We start from the raw sequence: 22,131 nt of genomic DNA on the forward strand, positions 1-22,131 counted from the left end.
TAAGTTACACCCAGCAATGATCCGTGTTTAATCTGTATTCCTTTACCATCTGCACTTATCAATTTTTAGTCAAAAAACTGGCCGTTTTTAGTAATTGGAATGTTGTTAAACAAATTTAAAAATAAATTGTACCTACTTAGTAAACACAGTGCGGTACGCATTTTTATTTAAACTATTATTAATTTTAAAAATATGAAAAATGTTGTTCGCCCTGTATCTTCGAAACAAAGAGGTTTTTCAAAAATCATCCAAGGACAAAACATGCTTAAAATAGTCCGAGGAACAACCCCCCGAATTTTTGCCGCATGTTTAGGAAACACCCTGTATATCGATTGGCGATACTGTGTCGTCTGCTTTTGATGTTCTTGCTGGGATCCCTCAAGGGTCCGTACTAGGGCCTTTGCTTTTTATAATTTATACATCTGATATAATAACGAGTTTCAAACATTGTAGTGCTCAGGCATATGTAGACGACACACAGTTCTATTACCGATTCTCTAGAGGTACATATGAAGAAGCTTCGCGTAGAGTCAATGAGGATTTGAGTCATCTAGAAAAATTATCACGCGAACATAATTTAATACTCAATCCCGATAAAACAAAAATTATGTGCTTTGCCAACAAGAGAACAAAAGAATTTTTGACCATGAATATGAATGTAGTCATCGACACTCAAAAGCTTTATTTCACAGATCAGGCCAGAAATCTGGGCTTGCTTCTAGATACAGATATCCGCTTCACGGAACACGTTAAAAATTTACTCATCAAGGCTTACTCTAACCTAAAGTTGATTTATCACAGCCGCCATCTCTTGGACACTAGAGCTAGAAGAACTTTGTGTGAGTCCCTTGTCCTGTCTCAATTTACATATTGTGATTTCATTTATGGTCCTTGCCTCATCAAACTGGACAAGGAGAGAATACAGAAGGTTCAAAAATCGTGTTTTCGTTTGATTTACGGTGTGAGAAAGTTTGAACCTATTTCACACAGGATTAAGGAAGATAAGTGTCTTAATATGGAATCTAGAAGGCTATATCACTTGGGTTCCTTCACTCATGGAATCATCGCTAATCCCGGTAGTCCATATTTTTTGAGACGAAGGTTTGTTAGGCATAGTACTGTTCACTTCAGAGCCACGAGATATAATGATAAATTCATATTATCACATCATAAAACAGCTATGTTTACGAGAGGTTACATTTACCAGTCCATTGCACAATATAATGCATTGCCTTCTGACTTCAAAATACTAAATATAAATAAATTCAAATATAAACTTAAGGACTTTTTACTCAATAAGCAATGATTCACTTTGACCTTGTATTTCTATATGTGTATAATTACTGGGTGTGTGTATATATGTATGTTCTTTTTTTTTCTTAATTTTTTGCCCTTGCTGTGGTGGGGAGGAGGTGCTGGGTGCTTTCTGATTCACATATTATCGCATATTATTTTTATTTCAGCCATCTCGTTGTTTCAATCTTAATTACAATTATGCAATATGAGTCTGGCTTCGTACATCATTGTGGGGTTGAGTTGAATAGCTTGCTAGACTTCGCCCTTGATGTCATGATTGCTAGGCATATTATAATCTTTCTCTGAATAAAGACGTTATTTATTTATTTATTTATTATATACACAAGATGCTTGATTCGCTCTGATAGGTGATTGAAAAGTTTGATTCCAGCATATATGGGAGACTTTTGAAATTTCGTGGTTCTGTGAGTTGGTTAGCAGATTATATCCTTGTGTTTGGTATCATACTTGTGATATTCAGAGCATTTTTTTAGTCTATGCATATTCTTAGTGAAGAAATATCAAGGAATTAAATATATAAATATAAGGAAACAAAGTATTCGATTCTTGATAAATGATGGTCTTTAAGACTCCCGGAGTGTTAAGCTGAACATCATAATGATTCTCTTCTGAGAAACAAAACCTCACTCTTACTTAGAGATCCTCTCCATGGCGTTAATATTCATATGGGAGTAGGCTAGTGAATAATATACTCCTATCAGTAATTCTATAGGTAGAATATGTTTGAGTCTCTTCAATGCAAAAAATGCACTACTAAATCTAGTACAAACATAGGCACAATGAGTTCGTCAGTTGAGCGTGTTATCAATTCACAATCTCAAAAATTCTACATAGTCAGAGTCTCCATTAGAGAGTCCCAAATTGTGTCCGCTTCTGTAGTAGTAATACAGTAGGCCGGTTGAGAATGAGTAAATTTCTTGCACAAGCAATTCAGAGAAATATTGGACGGGCATCCCACATCTCACAAGCAATTCCGGAGAAACGATGTATCATCTGCAAACTGCAGGATCAGAATACTCGAGATTAAGTTTTTGAATTTTTCTTTCAAGTAACTTGGGAGATCATTTTAGAATAATATGAATATCAAAGGACCTAGAATGGATCCCTGAGGTACACCAATTTCAACAGGGTATCTGTCGGAATTTCTTTCTCCTACACGAACAAACATCATTCGGTCTGTCAAATAACTTCGAACTCATTCAAGGAAAATCCCTCTGAATCCGAGACTGTATAGCGTGTCCAAGATGAATTCAATATTTGAGGTGTCGAAAGCACGAGATTCATCAAAAAACATTCCCACCATCGAAACGCCATTATCTAGAGAGTCACATGCCGCTGTTTCAGTAGACCTAAACCCGTGTTGACAGTTCGTTTTGTTAGAAAATTCGTTGAGGAAATTCTTAATTCTATCAAAAACTCAATAATCTTTGACAAGGTACTCAACAATGATATTGGACGGTAATTAGAGATGTCCTCTCCTGATTTTTTGTTATGCAAATTCACCGGGGGTGATCGAGAGATTGACCAAGTACCTAAGCTATATGGTTAGAAATCTATTCAGCTGGTCTTGGATACCCGAAAGGTAACGGTCAAAGTCCCTTAGTAGGTTGTCAGTTTTATCAACCTCATTGACGACCTCCTTGGGTTTCCATGAATGAGTAGGGTAGTGAACGAATGATCAACATGATCGCAGTTCCTGTGAGGCTTACCGAGCCACAACGACCCCGGTTCAAATATTAATAATCTATTCAGCCACGACTTCTAAAATTCCCAACAAAACCATGTCTTATCCTCTGCTTTTTCTGTTTTTTAGACTCTTTACCAGGCCAATTGAAAAGTCCCCGGTCTATCATAGTTAAACACATTTATTTGGCAAAATTCGAATTTATTATTCAACATAGTTGTCTTCGAGGGCGATACAGCGATTATAGCAATCTTCCAATTTTTCGATATCATTTTTGTAGTATAATTTGTTTTTCGCTTCAAAATAGGCTTCTGTTTCGGTGATTACTCCTTAATTGACGCTATATTTCTTTACAGCTAGCATTCTTTCGAGGTCTGAGAACAGAAAGAACTTACTGGGAGCCAGATCAGGCGAATATGGTGGATGCAGAAGCAAGTAGACGCCAAATTCATGCAATTTTGCCATTGTTTTCATTGATTTGTAACACGGCGCATTGTCTTGATGAAACAGCCCCTTTTTTCCCTTCAAATGGGGTTGTTTTTGAATTATTTCATCCTTACGATGCAATAACACTATATAATGATCACTGTAGATGGTCTGGCCTTTTGGAGGTAATCAATGAATATTATACATTGCGCATCACAATATAATGATGCTATAACCTTGCCAGCTGACTGTTGTGTTTTTCCTCGCTTTGGATTCGGTTCATCGTGTTCAGTCTACTCAGCTGACAGTCAATTGGACTCCGAAGTGAAATGACGGGGCCACGTTTCATCCATTGTCACGTATCGACGCAAAAATTGCACTTATTGCTTCAAACACTGCTCAGAATCATTAACACGTTGTTGCTTTTGATCGATTGTGAGCTCGCTCGGCACCCATTTTGCACACAGCTTTCTCATAATCGTGAATGATATGATGTACAGGTTCAGATGATATCTTCACAATGTCTGCTATCTCGATCAACTTCACTTTATGGTCATTCAAAATTATTTTGTGAACTCTTTCAATTTTTTCGCCGGTGACAGCCCCTTTTGGGTATCCACTGCGTTCGCTGCTTTCGGTACTCATTTCACCTCGTTCAAATTTGACATACTAATTAATGATGGTTGATTTTCCTGGTGCAGACCCCGGAAACTCTTCATCTTCAGCCAATATTTTGCTTCAACTGTATTTTTGCCCTTCAAAGAGGAATATTTTATCAGTACACGAAATTTTTTCCCATATTTGTGAGAATAACAAAAGTACACTCACAACGCAATATCTCACAAACTAATGGTCGGACTGCTGCCAAATTTTTAAGCGTATCGTTTGAAGGTTGGTACTAACTAAAAATCGTATGGATTTAAAACTAGCACCGTCATCTGAGCAACAAACCGGAGACTTTTCAATTGGCCTTATATTACCCTTGAAATCTACTCGGGCATGACCGGAAAGAAAAAAAAGTTAATGTCACTCAACCTGTCGATTGTACAGGAGGTAGAATTATGTGCTCCATAGTGCTCATCAACACTTGTTTTGGCAATGGCAGAAAAATAACTGTGTGAAGCTAGCACCCCCAAATTTTTGGATGAAAATTTCAGGATCGTTTGTCCATCGTAGGTGCAAGTTTGTCCATCCTTTTTTTTTCATTTGTCCAGGCACCGTTCGAGAGATGAAGGAAAATACATCTTTTCCGTTCATTTTCTGAGCAGCACCCCCAAATTGCATAAAAGTGTTTAAAATGCCATTAATCGTTTGCCCATCGTAGGTCCACGTTTGTCCACCCAATAATTTCATTTGTTTACCCCCAGAAACAAAAATATCGACCATTCAAAATTACGCGAAGTGTGGAGTTGGCACCCGCAAATGCGAATTTTGAGCTCAAAATTTTAGGATCGTTTGTCCATCGTAGGTCCACCTTTTTTTTCATTTGTCCAGACACCGTTCAAGAGATATGGAAATAAAGGTTATTTCCGAGCATTAACTCGGCAGGGCCCCCAGATTGCGAAAGCAAGGGCTTAGACCCTAAGTCTAATCATATTTAGCCATTTAAATGCGTTGATTCACCTAAAAAACTGTACAAATCAATTATAGAAAATTTTGGAAGAAGTGAGGATCAAAAGATAACTGAAATAAATCGAGGTAATTTGTCCAAGTTCTATCAATGACGGAAAAGACAAATGATTTTTTCTGAAAACCCTCCTTGAACTATGCAAGAATTCGATGGATATTTTTTGAAGTATGAATCCTTTGTCTATCGTAGATTCACGTTCATCCAATACAAATATGTAATTTTTCATGGTTCATAACAATATTTCTTCATAAGAATAGTAGTAGAAATGTGCATTTTTAAATAATAAAAAATAATAAACTTTTATGAGGCAACTCGAAAACAAAATCAAATGTTGTGAATCTGTGATATCGATTAATATTCTACCAATTGAAATAACAGACTAAAATTCCACTGAAATGGAAAATTATTATGGTTCCAAACTAATCCAACAATCAAAAATGAAGATTTCTGAATGATTTATATTCAATGAGATAGGTAAATAAATAATTAGATCATATGTTTTTATTTTTTTTTTGCTAATTATTGCATCATTCTAAGTAAAATTTTTAATATAAAACAAAAAAAAGAATATACCAACATTTTATGTAAATGACGATGATTGGATTTTTAAAGATATCTATTGTCCTTGATCGATTGCACTTTTCGTGACAGAACATCGCATTTTGTTCAAGTTCCTATAACCCGTTTTGTGAATGCAACGAAGTGTCGTGGATAATAGACAATGACCCCACCCTACAGGAATTTTTGATTTAAAATCTCAATATTCGCAGGAATTTCATTGAGTTTTATTCCGTCAGGAAATTGTTCCTTCGCAATTTGAAATACTAGATTTAAATCGAAACATATTAAATCTGAACACTCTTTGGTTATTTCAGATTCAGATCTGCAGGTTCTACAATATTGCGTACTCTCTACAAACTTCTCTCCAAGGAATTATTTGAAATAGTCTTTGAATTCCATGCCATGTTTGAAATTATCCGCAACAATTACTACCTATGATGCTTCTCTATTCACACAAAATTCTCGAATTTTCAGGCTCAGAGTGTTAATGATTACATTCTCTAGTAATGAACAAACGCTTCCATAATAATTCATGTAATTATTGTTTTTATCGAAATGGAAGCTTGAAACTCATTGCTTTCTCGCGATACAAGGAATTGTTGACCCCTCAATGGCGTATCTTTGACGAAATAAAAAATTGAGGTATCGGGATGGTTTTCAATAAATTGCTTGTATTTCATGTAATAGCAGTAAGCCATAACTTCCAAGATTGAATCAAATGCACAAGTGTTTTGGACATAATTTTTTTCTTGCCCAATCAGCACTGGGATGCAAAAATTGCCATTTCTCAAAAGCGTATTTCTCTCCGATTCTATTTGTAACAGGGCGATCGTATCTTACCTCGATATTTCGACAAGGGCACAAATACTTACCTCCTTCATTCGATGTCTGCACTTCTTTCAACGGTGACTCCGTTTTATGTACAACAACTGATGATGTACTATTTGATTTATTTAAAAAAATGTTCTCTTCATCGTCATCACTGAGAACCAGTTCATCACAAACCGGCTTTTTCAAACCAAATTTGTTCAAACCTCGCCAATTTTCCACATGAGAAAGATGTTCGTTGTCGTCAGCATTGTTGAGATTGGTTTCTGAATTCATTTCTTGAGTAGTAATATTTTCTTTCACGTTTTTATTCAATGCTCGTTCTTTACTTTTTAGCTTATTATTATTATTATTTGAACTGGGGTCGTTTTGCTTCGGTAAGCCTTCCGGGAACTGCGACCATGCAGATCTTTTGTTCACTACCCTACTCATTCATAGAAACCCAGGGAGGTCGTCAATGACGTTAATAAAATTGACAACCTCCCTAGGGGTCTTGGCCATTACCTCTTTGGTATCCAGGACCGGCTTGCCCATGTGAATGATTCTTAGGCCAGCCAGCTCTGGACACTTGCATATCAAGTGTTCAGCCGTTTCTACTTCCGATCCACAGAGCCTGCAAATCTCGTCTGCTGACTTACCCATACGGTACAAATGATGTTTGTACCGACAGTGCCCCGTCAGCAGTCCCACCATCACCCGAAGCTCTGCTCGCGACAGCTTCAGGAGCTTTCTGGTGTAAGTAGGTGAAATCTTCACGAATTTCTTTGCCTGAGCAAATCTAGGAGTGTTAGTCCAGTGAATTGTCCTACTGTTCAACTCCCATAACTGGACCGCAGCTTTGTATTGGTCTTTTCCTATCCCACAGAAAGGCTCAGGTCCAGCAGGTCTTAACCTTGATGCACTTTTTGCAAGCTCATCCGCTCTCTCATTTCCTTCAACCCCACAGTGTCCTGGTACCCATAGTAAAGTCACCTTATTTCCTCTGCCCAGTTGCTTTATGGTGTTACGACACTCCCAAGTCAGCAGAGACCCCTGACAGCACGATTCCAGGGATCTCAGTGTGGTTTGGCTGTCCGTGGTGATGTAGATATGCGCCCCTTTGAGGTTCATTTTGAGACACTCCTGGGCGCATACATAAACAGCCATTATCTCGGTCTATAGAATCGAGGGCTCACTTCCCAGGGCTTTAGAGATCCTCAGTCTAGGTCCATATATCCCAATGCCGGTGCCCTTCTCTGTTTTTGATCCATCTGTAAACTATATGGATGACTTTTTGTCCAGACGATTTATGAGACTTATTGCACTATGACGGTCATTTATAACCGTTTCAAAGGGCGTTTCAAAATCGTAGGTGATTGGCATAATATCTGATGGTTTTGCGAGGAGGTTTGAATCTAGTTGATTCAGTATCCTCATACGTCCAACCCAGTTCCCAGGAAGGAGCTTTCCATTATAGGAAATTCTTATTGCTTCGAGCAGGCTACATTTCCTCACATGTAGGTGTGAGGGAGGCAAGTCTAGTATGACCTCCAGCGCTGCCGTGGGAGCTGTGCGCATAGCTCCTGTGACACCAATACACGCCAGCCTTTGCAGTTTCTGCAACCTGATGCGTGTGACCTCCTCGGTTTTTGTCCACCATGCTAGAGATGCATAGGTGACAATAGGGCGTACCACCGCTGTGTATAACCACAGTACCATTTTCGGTTTCACTCCCCATGTCTTTTCAAAGAGTCTTTTGCATGCCCACATAGCCGCCGTGGCTCTGGAAAGAGTCTTATCTATATGTTTCCCCCAGTTCAGTTTACTGTCCAGGATAACACCTAGATATTTACACTCACTAGAGAAGTGCAGAGTCTGACCATTTAAGACCAGAGCTCTGAGGTCGAGCTTCCTTCTTCTAGTGAACGGGATTATTGATGTTTTCGAGGGGTTGACAGTAAGCCCCTCTTCCCCGCACCACTTTTCAATAATTTTGAGAGCAAGTTGCATTCGGCTACTTATTGGGCCCCCATGCTTGCCTCTAACCGTCACCACTATGTCGTCGGCGTAAGCCTGGACGTTAAGTCAGCCTGTTGTAAGGCTCTCCAAGAGGCCATCCATGACCAAGCTCCACAGCAAGGGTGATAGAACCCCTCCCTGAGAGCATCCCCTGCACGTCAGCACAGTCACTTCGGTTTCTCCCAGATAGGCTGTAACGGTTCGTCCTTTCAACATAGCTGATATCCACTTAACAGTGGAGGGTAATAAATACACAAATGAAAGGTAGGCAACATTAAGTAATTGTATATACATCCAAAATCAACAACAATGGAAAAGTCCACGCACACAATGCAAAACTATGACATACAATGCATAAAAGATCTAAAAATCGCACACAAACAACATCAACTCCGCAGTTCAACCAGATAGGCAAACACTCTCCGACGCTGGGTCATGATGAATTCTCTCAACCTGTTTCTGAATCTCGATAATCCAGTGATGTGCTGAATCTCTTGAGGTATAAAATTGTATAATCTTGGGGCAGTATAAGAAAACGATCGCTGTCCAACACATTTTTGCACCCTCGGTAGAATGAAAAGCTTTCTTCCTCGGGTCTCAAACGATCGCTGTCCAACACATTTTTGCACCCTCGGTAGAATGAAAAGCTTTCTTCCTCGGGTCTCATAGAACTGTACGGGCAACGAAGAACTCTTTTCGCCGCAACGGTATATCATGGTGGTACTGAAGTAGTACAAATGTCGAATATCAAAAACCTGTGCTTCCAAAAACAAACTATCCGATGGGTATCTAGGATCTTTACCAAGAATGGTCTTCAAAAACCGTTTCTGCAAGACTTCAAGTTTGAGGATATGAGTCTTCAAAGCATTCCCGCAACAAACTATACCATAACGCAGATGACTCTCGACCAGAGCATGATATGGAGTTATGTAGGGTATTATCAAAGGACCCTCCGATATCACCGAACATTGCAAGCAGAATCTCCTTCGCGTTGAGGGTGCCTTCCACCTCTCTAAGTACTTTTTAGCTTAGTCGAGGCAAATTCAATTTTTGAAATACTTTAAATTGATTTAATGTGATTAGCAACGAATTTATCGGCTCGTAATTGTTTTTAGTCTGTACCCAGAGCCGAATTCTTCAAATCTTTCAAATATGCTCCGCATCTTGCTGACGATGCTACTCCAGATGAAGAAGGAAAATAAGTTTTCATAACGTTCGTCCAAATAGGAAAATTCTTCGCTAGTTAGATGATATGTGACATGATTTCTGGACAGAGAAATGTGTTTTTATAGATTTGTAGGTGAAGAAACACATATAAATGGCTAAACATAATTAGACTTACATTGCTTTATGAAATAGCGATGGGCAACTCGAGCTGTTCAACTCGATTAACTCGATTTGCAATCTCAACGAGTCAGCTCCATTTACCTTTGCGTTTATTCGAATCAACTCGGAACTCGGAAGAAACTATACGATTCGGTAAATCGTGAATCCACGTTCGTTGCCATTGCAGTTCGAGCTGTGGCTGGCCCGAGTTGGGCTGGATCTTACGAGTTACGTTACGACTATACGACGTAAACCGAATCAAGCCGTCGTGTCACGTGTGGTGAAGCGACCGCCGAGTTAAACCTTCCTTCACCGAACTGAACTCGTTTCAACCGAGTTTCAACGTTTCAACCGAGTTTCAACGTTTCAACGTTTCAACTCGTCGACCGAGTTGAACTCGGATGGACCGAGTTCAACTCGAATGGACCGAGTTTGACTCGGTGGATGCCGGCAGTCGAAGTCGACGCGATGAACCTTCACTCGGTGCGGTGAACGCATCGAGTTATTCGGTCGGTTGCGGCCGACTCGAGTCAACTCGACTTTCAAACCGAGTTGGCCATCGATTCAACTCGAGTAGATCCAGTTGAGAATTATGCAACTCGTCCCATCGCTATTATAAAACACGTTTTCGCAATCTGGGGGTCCTGCTCAGATAATGCCCGGAAAGAACCTTTTTCTCCATATCTCTTGAACGGTGTCTGGACAAATTAAAAAAAAGGTGGACAAACGAGGATCTACGATGGACAAATGTTCCCGAAATTTTGAGCTCAAAATTCGCATTGGGGGTGCCAACTTCACACTTCGCGTAATTTCGAATGATCGATGTCTTGGTTTCTGGGGGTGGACAAATAAAATTATTGGATGGACAAACGTGGACATACGATGGACAAACGATCCTGAAATTTTGAGCTCAAACATCGCATTTGGGGGTGCCAACTTCACACTTGGCATAATTTGGAATGGTCGAGTTTTTGGTTTCTGGGGTTGGATTAATGAAATTATTGGGTGGATGAACGTGGACCTACGATGGACGAACGATCCAAAATTCGCATTTGGGAGTGCCAACTTCACACTTTGCGTATTTGGAATGCTCGATTTTTTTGGTTTCTGGGGAAGGACAAAAAAAAATGGACCTATGCTGGACAAACGATTAATGGCATTTTAAACACTTCTTTGAGATTTGTGGGTGCTGCTCAAAAAATGAACGGAAAAGAAATAAAAAACAGACCCGTATTTCGAGAAAGTTACATAAAACATTTATTCTTTCGTTTGCTACAAAGAACAAATTAACAAAATTTAAAAAAGATCATACTGCTGACTCCCAAATCATGGATATCAGTAGCTGTGTGAAGCTGGCACCCCCAAATGCGAATTTTTGGAAAAAAATCGGGATCGTTTGTCCATCGTAGGTCAACGTTTGTCCATCCTTTTTTATAATTTGTCCAGGCACCGTTAGCGAGATATAAGAAAATTTTTCTTAATAATAATAATAATAACCGTCTTCATCGACACTGCCGAGGAATAAAGGAGGCAGAGGTCTGCTAGACATCATGGAACTTGCCCATGGGCCAATTGAATGCCTACGAACATACTTCAAAGACAAATCAGGCATGTCAGAGATCTACAAAGTACTGTGTGAAGCATACGAATCAACACCTTTACAACCGCACAAAGAGCAATTGTCATACAACCACCAGACAATTCAAGAAAAACTGCAAAGATGGAGAGAAAAGCCCCTACATGGACGACATTTCAACGAGGTGAACCAGGATCATGTCGACATTGAAGCGTCGAACTATTGGCTCACATCAGGTGCGATTTATCCAGAAACGGAAGGATTTCTTTTAGCCATCCAAGATCAAGTGATCTCAACAAAAAATTACTGCAAGCATATCATAAAGGATCGAACTATTACTGACGATCGATGCCGTTATGGATGTCCAACGAATGAGACAATCCAACATATCACGGGAGGATGTCAAATGTTTGCAGGAAATGAATATAAAGAGCGACACGATGCAGTAGGAAAGATACTACACCAAGAAATGGCAACTAAATTAACGCTAATTCATTCTGAAAAAGTGCCATACTACAAGTACCGACCGGAAACAATCCTGGAAAACGAACGCTATAAACTGTACTGGGATCGTACAGTTTTGACTGATAAAACAGTCCCTTACAACAGGCCAGATATATTGCTAGTTGATAAACATCAAAAGGCAGCAATACTCATCGACGTAGCAATACCTAATAACAACAACATGCGTCAAAAAGAGGTCGAAAAAATTTCAAAATATAGGGACCTCGAATTTCAGATAAAGCGCCAGTGGGAAATGATATCAACGAGAACTATTCCAATTATCATCTCAACAACAGGAATAGTACCCAAAAATCTCAAGAGAAATATCAAGCAACTTAGTGAGTATATATCTAATATAATGCAAAAAGCTGTTCTTTCAGGTACTGCAAGGACGGTGAGAAAATTCCTAGGAAGCGAAGGACAGGTTCAAGGATCGCGTGTAAGAGAACCAGAAGTTCGACGAGAACCAGGGGGACCACAAGGACCGGACACGACCGAGCTCTACCCTTCTGATATTTTAAATATCTGGGACTGAGTGAATGTTCCTCTTAGCGAGGAGTGAGAAGCCGACGGCGAGGAGAAATCCTACGCGTATAGGCAAAAGTCGGGACCGTCTTCATTATTATTATTATTATTGAGATGTATTTTCTTATATTTCGTAGGTCCACGTTTGTCCACCATTTTCTATCATTTTTCCATGCACCATTCGCGAGATATAAGAAATAATAATAATAATAATAACTGTCTTTATCACTAATATGATAATTGTTATGGTATTGAGATTGTTATTTTTTGTAACACATGTTGTGATAATATTCACATGTAGCAGGAACATTCAGTTTCAAATTAAACGCTGAGATGAAATGTTATCATTTGATTTCCCTCTTCATTTATACGAAATAAATTATTAAAGATTACTTTGTTCTACAAGTTGAAGTAGTAACAGTGGCGACGAGAAAATGAGTGAAGAAAAGAGTTTTGTCGGTCATTTACGTGAATTCGACGTAAAAATTAATGACTGGAGTATCTTCAAACCTCGTTTATTGAATTATTTCACGGCGAACAATATAGAAGATCCCGTGAGAAAACGTGCCATATTATTAAATTTACTATCGGAAGATTCTTACCGATTAATTTTCAATTTGTGCCTACCAACCGCACCGGAAAGAAAAACCTTCGAAGAACTGATAAACTTATTTTCCGATCATTTCGGAACGCAAACTTCGGTTTTTGCCGAAAGAGAAAAATTCTACAGTGCCAAGAAGTTATCAAGTGAAACAGCAAACGACTGGGCAGCTAGACTTCGAAATTTAGCAGCATATTGTGAGTTTGACGAAGAGTTAAACATTGCATTAAGAGATCGGTTCATCGTGGGATATAATAATGGACCTGTGATGGACAGACTTTTTGAAGAAAGGAAACAAATTTCTCTAGCCGAAGCAATTCGAATAGCGTCATCCAAAGAAGCAGCACGTGGAAAAGAAGCGACGCCATTTTCCTTGAAAGAAGAGCCATTGTTCCATTTCAGAAAAGGCAGCAAGTGCGCAGCCTCAGCGAAGACGTCAACCTCTACGTCACAGGAAAGGATGTCAGCGCAAATGAAATGTCAAGTTTGTGGCAGAAGCAATCATCTGTCATCAAATTGTCAATACCGTGAGTGTTCTTGCCATTTCTGTAATACTAAAGGTCATTTATCTCCTGTTTGTCCGAAAAGACAACAATCAGGGACAAAAAGAATTGTTCATAATCAAAATAAAACGAATCGCAATTTCAAATTTGTCAAACAGAATTCTTTTCAAAATTATCTGGATGATAAGCAAAATTCATTATTTATGATCAAAAATATAGAAAATAAACCATTTTATGTTAATATTTCTATTAATAATAATAATTATGCATTTCGAATAGACACAGGATCAAGTATATCTTGTATAAACAAATTCTTCTATGAAAAATTTTTCTCATCTGAAACTTTAAGAAAATCTGATAAGGAATTATTTGTATACACTGGTCAAAAGATATCACCTATTGGTAGTTTTGTAACGAATGTTGTTTATAATGACATAGAGAAAAATATTACAATTTTTGTAATAGATAAGGGAGGACCACCTATATTAGGTAGGGATTTTCTCTCGAAATTTTCGATTGGATTATCAGATGTATTTCAATTGACTAGCTTGGATGATAATTTTTTGGTGAATGAATTGAAAGAAAAATATTCAGCTGTTTTTTCCCCAGGTTTAGGGACTTTTACTAAAGGTGTAGCAATATTAAAGTTAAAAAACGATACTGTTGTGCCAAAATTTTTCAGGGCCAGACCTTTACCATTCGCTATGAAATCTAAAGTGGAGGATGAACTGAACCGACTTTTAGAGATGGGAGTGATTTCTCCAGTGGAGTACTCAGATTGGGGGACCCCAGTAGTACCTGTTCTAAAACCTGATGGTAGCATAAGGATCTGTGGTGATTTTAAGGTGACGGTAAATCCGCACCTGGAAGTAGATAAGTATCCTTTACCACGCACTGATGATTTATTTGCTAGCTTAGCAGGTGGTGAGGAATATACTAAATTAGATTTATCAAATGCTTTCAACCAAGTTTTGTTAGATGAAAATTCTAAAAAATTTTGTACTATTTCAACTCATATAGGGTTATTTGTATATAATCGATTACCATTTGGAATAGCCTCTTGTCCTAGTAAATTTCAGAAAATTATGACATCCTTACTTAGCGGAATAGAGGGAGTAGTTTTTTTCATTGATGATGTTTTAATTACTGCACGAAATAGAAAAGAACATCTTGAAAAATTGAAACGAGTATTAGACATTTTAAAAGATGCAGGACTTAAAGTTTCCTTAGATAAATGCTGTTTTTTCCAGAAATCAGTGAAATATTTGGGTCACATAATTGACAAAGAAGGGATACATCCTGATCCTGTTAAAATCGAGGCAATCAAAAATGCGCCCATTCCTCGTAATATTACTCAATTAAAGTCTATAATTTCACTAATTAGTTATTATGGAAAATTTATAAAAAATCAAGCTACTATATTGCATCCACTTTATAATCTGCTAAAAAAAGATGTAAAGTGGAATTGGTCGAAAGAATGTCAAAACGCTTTTAATAAAATAAAAAATGAACTGACGTCTGATAAGTTACTGGTACATTTTCAAGATGACAAGCCGATAAAACTTACTGTAGATGCCTCAAATTATGGTATTGCGGCTATTATAAGTCATGTTTTCGAAAATAAAACTGAACGACCTATTGCATACGCCTCTAGAACATTGAATAAAAGTGAAATTAACTATTCACAAATAGAAAAGGAAGGTCTTGCTATTATTTTTGGTCTCGATAAATTCAATCAATATCTTTATAACCGACCGTTTATTCTTGTTACTGATCACAAGCCATTATTAGCAATTTTTAATCCGTCAAAAGCAATTCCACAATTTTCGGCAAATCGACTCAGAAGATGGGCAGTGATTTTGTCAAATTACACCTACAAAATAGAGTATGTAAGATCCGAAAATAACGTCGCAGATTGTTTGAGCAGATTACCTCTTCCGGATAATTTTGAATATACAGAAGAAATTTTTTCAGATAAAATTATCGTTCCGAAGATTTAATTCGATGGTGAGGAATATCAGTCACAAGGAACAGTTGTATACAATTTATTCAATGGCAACGTTTCTGAGCATTTAGCTCCTTCATCAGGCTAAAAACAAAAACCAATTCATAAACAACGGCATGGATCATACAATTGGTGTAGCAATAAAGATAAAAAATACATAAAATGATGTCGCTATACAATAATAAATATGAAATATAAACTAGATGACAAATAACAATGAATATAAATATAAAGCAAAACAACATGAAACAATTAACGCCAGGTCGGCCAAGGAAACAATAAGTTTACAATAAAAAGCGATCTCACCCTATGAATAACGGTTATAAATCATTCGAATACATCGAAATCATCAAATAAATGTCCATAAAATAAAATGGCATTATCAGGATATCATAAAAAACCACATCAAATAAGACGTATAAGTATAAACTAATGTATCAGGCAAGACAGACTGCATTAAAATGTGTGAGACATACTAACACTCGATTCAAAAGGAAACACGAACTACCGCGCGATAAAACTATCTACATTTACCTTATTAATTAAGTTAAAATACACCGAACTCAAACTACCAATATCGGTGCGTGTATTCACAGAATCTTTTATTCTCTTGATAAAAACCATTTCTTTGAATGTTCGTTTAAACCAATTCTTTTCTTTATTTAAAATTTTTACATTATTAAAATCAAAGGAGTGGTCATTAATTCTTGCATGCTGTGATAATGCTGTTGCTTCACTACGATTTTTGCAATCTCTCTCATGTTGTTTCAACCTCGACCCTATATACTGTTTTGTTTGGCCTATGTAACTGCCAGCACAATCTGAACAATCTATTTTGTACACTAAATTAGAGTGTCTCATCAAAGGATTGCCATCCTTTAGTCGACTGAACAATTTTCCCACAGTTTTATTATAATAAAAAACTACTTTGTTTGAGAGATTGCTCATTATTCTTGCCAATTGCTGAGAGCATCCCGGTATATAGACTAATTTACTATAATGTGTCGTTTGATCAACATCACTGGATGATCGAGAATCACCTGCACTAATAGACGAATAAAAAATCTTATATATTAAATTACTTGGATAACCATTCTTGACCAGCAGAGCTGCCTGATCACGGAAATTTTTTTCATGGAATGACTCATGAGAGAGGTTTAGAATTTTATATTTTACATTCTTTATTATAGCGATTTTTTGTGTGAGTGAATGCAAAGAATTAAAATGTAACAATCGCTCAGAAGAAACTGGCTTCGAGTACAAATCAGTTATTATCTTATTATCACGACGGATCAATAACAAATCCAAAAATGGAATTTTTTTATCATTTTCTAATTCATATGTGAAATTCAAGTCATTATGATAATTGTTGAAGGCATTCACAACGAAATCAATACTGTCTTTAGGTATGGACATAATAATATCATCAACATATACCCATACAAACGGTATATATATATTGAGTTTCGAAATAACAGACTTGATCAAATTATTCATTATAATTTCCGCCAAGATGGGGGAGGCAGGATTGCCCATCGCTGAACCTCTAATCTGCTTATAAAACCTCTCCTTATACTGACAATAACTACTATCAAATATGAAACTAACAATTTTTTTGACAACATTTTGAGGAATTTGGATTACATCTGCATAGTCACTCCAGTTATCTGATAATATCTTCTCAACTAATTCCTGAGGTATATTTGTAAATAGGGACTCAACATCAACACTTACAAGAACATAATCATCAGGAATACTAATATGTGAAAGTCGATCAATAAGATCCCTAGAATTCCTGATGGAATAAACGAAAGTATGTTTAACATTTGACAATAAATTGCATAAATATTTTGACACATTATATACAGGTGAACCACAACATGACACAACAGGTCTAAGTGGATTATTAATTTTGTGTATTTTAACCAATCCATATATTTTGGGGGATACAGCGTTATAACATTTCATTATTTTAGATTCACTATCTGCAATATAACCATCTACCCTCAAGTTTTCGATCAAAGAATTAGCGGCAGTTTGAATTCTTATAGTTGGATCAGATTTAAGGACACTATAAGTGGTGGAATCAGACAATAAATCACGCATCTTAACATCATGATTTGTACTCGAAGCCAGTTTCTTCTGAGCGATTGTTACATTTTAATTCTTTGCATTCACTCACACAAAAAATCGCTATAATAAAGAATGTAAAATATAAAATTCTAAACCTCTCTCATGAGTCATTCCATGAAAAAAATTTCCGTGATCAGGCAGCTCTGCTGGTCAAGAATGGTTATCCAAGTAATTTAATATATAAGATTTTTTATTCGTCTATTAGTGCAGGTGATTCTCGATCATCCAGTGATGTTGATCAAACGACACATTATAGTAAATTAGTCTATATACCGGGATGCTCTCAGCAATTGGCAAGAATAATGAGCAATCTCTCAAACAAAGTAGTTTTTTATTATAATAAAACTGTGGGAAAATTGTTCAGTCGACTAAAGGATGGCAATCCTTTGATGAGACACTCTAATTTAGTGTACAAAATAGATTGTTCAGATTGTGCTGGCAGTTACATAGGCCAAACAAAACAGTATATAGGGTCGAGGTTGAAACAACATGAGAGAGATTGCAAAAATCGTAGTGAAGCAACAGCATTATCACAGCATGCAAGAATTAATGACCACTCCTTTGATTTTAATAATGTAAAAATTTTAAATAAAGAAAAGAATTGGTTTAAACGAACATTCAAAGAAATGGTTTTTATCAAGAGAATAAAAGATTCTGTGAATACACGCACCGATATTGGTAGTTTGAGTTCGGTGTATTTTAACTTAATTAATAAGGTAAATGTAGATAGTTTTATCGCGCGGTAGTTCGTGTTTCCTTTTGAATCGAGTGTTAGTATGTCTCACACATTTTAATGCAGTCTGTCTTGCCTGATACATTAGTTTATACTTATACGTCTTATTTGATGTGGTTTTTTATGATATCCTGATAATGCCATTTTATTTTATGGACATTTATTTGATGATTTCGATGTATTCGAATGATTTATAACCGTTATTCATAGGGTGAGATCGCTTTTTATTGTAAACTTATTGTTTCCTTGGCCGACCTGGCGTTAATTGTTTCATGTTGTTTTGCTTTATATTTATATTCATTGTTATTTGTCATCTAGTTTATATTTCATATTTATTATTGTATAGCGACATCATTTTATGTATTTTTTATCTTTATTGCTACACCAATTGTATGATCCATGCCGTTGTTTATGAATTGGTTTTTGTTTTTAGCCTGATGAAGGAGCTAAATGCTCAGAAACGTTGCCATTGAATAAATTGTATACAACTGTTCCTTGTGACTGATATTCCTCACCATCGAATTAAATCTTCGGAACGATAATTTTATCTGAAATAATTATATTGGTCTCTTAATTGGTTGACATGGGATTTTTCAACTACATCATGACGGTATTTGGTATCAACTTGGTTGTACATTTCAAAGAATGGGCTAAAGATAACAAGAAGCTGGCAAACTCGATCAACAATAGGATATTCCTGTTGAGGTGCAGACATGATGGTATATACCCAAAGCACATTGTTAATGAAGTCAAATGTGTTTACTCTTTATTCCAAGTAAAACATCCGTATAATAGAAAAATATGTACAATGGTAAATAAACTCAAAAGAGATATTCTAAATCTTGAAATTAAAATTGTCAATTGGAGGATCACCAGGTTGCGTAAGAGTATTGTTTACCATAGAAGTTCATTGAAGAATCGTGTGCCTGATGGATTAATTAGTGATTTTGCGATGAGACAGGAGAAATTTTTTCAGCGAACATTGAATTCTGTTAGGTCGGCCAATGTTCGTAAGTATCATTCTTTGTTTTCACTTGCTGATCGCCCCGATGTGGTGACACAGCCTAATTGGCTAGTTAACCTCACAAATGTTGAACTACCGTGGTTTGTATCAAAAATTTTATCTTTGGGGTCTAAGTTTTCTTTACCATATGAACTGAAAGATTTTCCATGGTTGGATCTTTTATCTGATATAGAGAATTATGTAAGAGTTCAGGAGACATTGGATACTGAGGGGAAGAACGGATTGAGAGCTACGTTATGTAATGTCGTTCTTAATTTTTATAATAAATTCAAGTCTATGGTCACCCCAGATCCTCTTAATAAATATTTATTGAAATTGTTTCAAAAGACTAAACGTTTTCTTAGTGTTAATCCATCTCTAATTGTTCTTAATTCTGATAAAGGTAAAAAGACTGTTGTTATGAATGATACTGACTATGATGTTAAGATGCGTGATTTATTGTCTGATTCCACCACTTATAGTGTCCTTAAATCTGATCCAACTATAAGAATTCAAACTGCCGCTAATTCTTTGATCGAAAACTTGAGGGTAGATGGTTATATTGCAGATAGTGAATCTAAAATAATGAAATGTTATAACGCTGTATCCCCCAAAATATATGGATTGGTTAAAATACACAAAATTAATAATCCACTTAGACCTGTTGTGTCATGTTGTGGTTCACCTGTATATAATGTGTCAAAATATTTATGCAATTTATTGTCAAATGTTAAACATACTTTCGTTTATTCCATCAGGAATTCTAGGGATCTTATTGATCGACTTTCACATATTAGTATTCCTGATGATTATGTTCTTGTAAGTGTTGATGTTGAGTCCCTATTTACAAATATACCTCAGGAATTAGTTGAGAAGATATTATCAGATAACTGGAGTGACTATGCAGATGTAATCCAAATTCCTCAAAATGTTGTCAAAAAAATTGTTAGTTTCATATTTGATAGTAGTTATTGTCAGTATAAGGAGAGGTTTTATAAGCAGATTAGAGGTTCAGCGATGGGCAATCCTGCCTCCCCCATCTTGGCGGAAATTATAATGAATAATTTGATCAAGTCTGTTATTTCGAAACTCAATATATATATACCGTTTGTATGGGTATATGTTGATGATATTATTATGTCCATACCTAAAGACAGTATTGATTTCGTTGTGAATGCCTTCAACAATTATCATAATGACTTGAATTTCACATATGAATTAGAAAATGATAAAAAAATTCCATTTTTGGATTTGTTATTGATCCGTCGTGATAATAAGATAATAACTGATTTGTACTCGAAGCCAGTTTCTTCTGAGCGATTGTTACATTTTAATTCTTTGCATTCACTCACACAAAAAATCGCTATAATAAAGAATGTAAAATATAAAATTCTAAACCTCTCTCATGAGTCATTCCATGAAAAAAATTTCCGTGATCAGGCAGCTCTGCTGGTCAAGAATGGTTATCCAAGTAATTTAATATATAAGATTTTTTATTCGTCTATTAGTGCAGGTGATTCTCGATCATCCAGTGATGTTGATCAAACGACACATTATAGTAAATTAGTCTATATACCGGGATGCTCTCAGCAATTGGCAAGAATAATGAGCAATCTCTCAAACAAAGTAGTTTTTTATTATAATAAAACTGTGGGAAAATTGTTCAGTCGACTAAAGGATGGCAATCCTTTGATGAGACACTCTAATTTAGTGTACAAAATAGATTGTTCAGATTGTGCTGGCAGTTACATAGGCCAAACAAAACAGTATATAGGGTCGAGGTTGAAACAACATGAGAGAGATTGCAAAAATCGTAGTGAAGCAACAGCATTATCACAGCATGCAAGAATTAATGACCACTCCTTTGATTTTAATAATGTAAAAATTTTAAATAAAGAAAAGAATTGGTTTAAACGAACATTCAAACAAATGGTTTTTATCAAGAGAATAAAAGATTCTGTGAATACACGCACCGATATTGGTAGTTCGGTGTATTTTAACTTAATTAATAAGGTAAATGTAGATAGTTTTATCGCGCGGTAGTTCGTGTTTCCTTTTGAATCGAGTGTTAGTATGTCTCATACATTTTAATGCAGTCTGTCTTGCCTGATACATTAGTTTATACTTATACGTCTTATTTGATGTGGTTTTTTATGATATCCTGATAATGCCATTTTATTTTATGGACATTTATTTGATGATTTCGATGTATTCGAATGATTTATAACCGTTATTCATAGGGTGAGATCGCTTTTTATTGTAAACTTATTGTTTCCTTGGCCGACCTGGCGTTAATTGTTTCATGTTGTTTTGCTTTATATTTATATTCATTGTTATTTGTCATCTAGTTTATATTTCATATTTATTATTGTATAGCGACATCATTTTATGTATTTTTTATCTTTATTGCTACACCAATTGTATGATCCATGCCGTTGTTTATGAATTGGTTTTTGTTTTTAGCCTGATGAAGGAGCTAAATGCTCAGAAACGTTGCCATTGAATAAATTGTATACAACTGTTCCTTGTGACTGATATTCCTCACCATCGAATTAAATCTTCGGAACGATAATTTTATCTGAAATAATTATATTGGTCTCTTAATTGGTTGACATGGGATTTTTCAACTACATCATGACGGTATTTGGTATCAACTTGGTTGTACATTTCAAAGAATGGGCTAAAGATAACAAGAAGCTGGCAAACTCGATCAACAATAGGATATTCCTGTTGAGGTGCAGACATGATGGTATATACCCAAAGCACATTGTTAATGAA

General features: G+C 36.3%; 2 protein-coding genes across 5 annotated transcripts in view; one reads left to right on the forward strand and one right to left on the reverse strand.

Moving 5' to 3' along the window:
* LOC123682000 (neurotrimin-like) overlaps positions 1 to 22,131 on the reverse strand; it is a 910,163-nt gene that overhangs the window by 423,222 nt on the left and 464,810 nt on the right. The window lies entirely within an intron of this gene.
* Positions 17,608 to 19,118, forward strand: LOC123682006. 2 transcript variants are annotated; one of them, XR_006747752.1, is made up of 2 exons: positions 17,608 to 18,561; positions 18,784 to 19,118. XR_006747752.1 is itself a non-coding variant. In XM_045620385.1 (2 exons), exons 1-2 carry the CDS (start codon positions 17,920 to 17,922, stop codon positions 18,853 to 18,855), a joined length of 486 nt encoding a protein of 161 aa, XP_045476341.1. In that variant the 5' UTR covers positions 17,608 to 17,919; the 3' UTR covers positions 18,856 to 19,118. The 2 variants fall into 2 exon arrangements, 1 of the variants encoding a protein (XP_045476341.1); XM_045620385.1 differs by having other exon boundaries at positions 17,608 to 18,333.

The sequence above is a fragment of the Harmonia axyridis genome, chromosome 6 (genome assembly GCF_914767665.1).
Source record: "Harmonia axyridis chromosome 6, icHarAxyr1.1, whole genome shotgun sequence".
Taxonomy (NCBI): domain Eukaryota; kingdom Metazoa; phylum Arthropoda; class Insecta; order Coleoptera; family Coccinellidae; genus Harmonia; species Harmonia axyridis.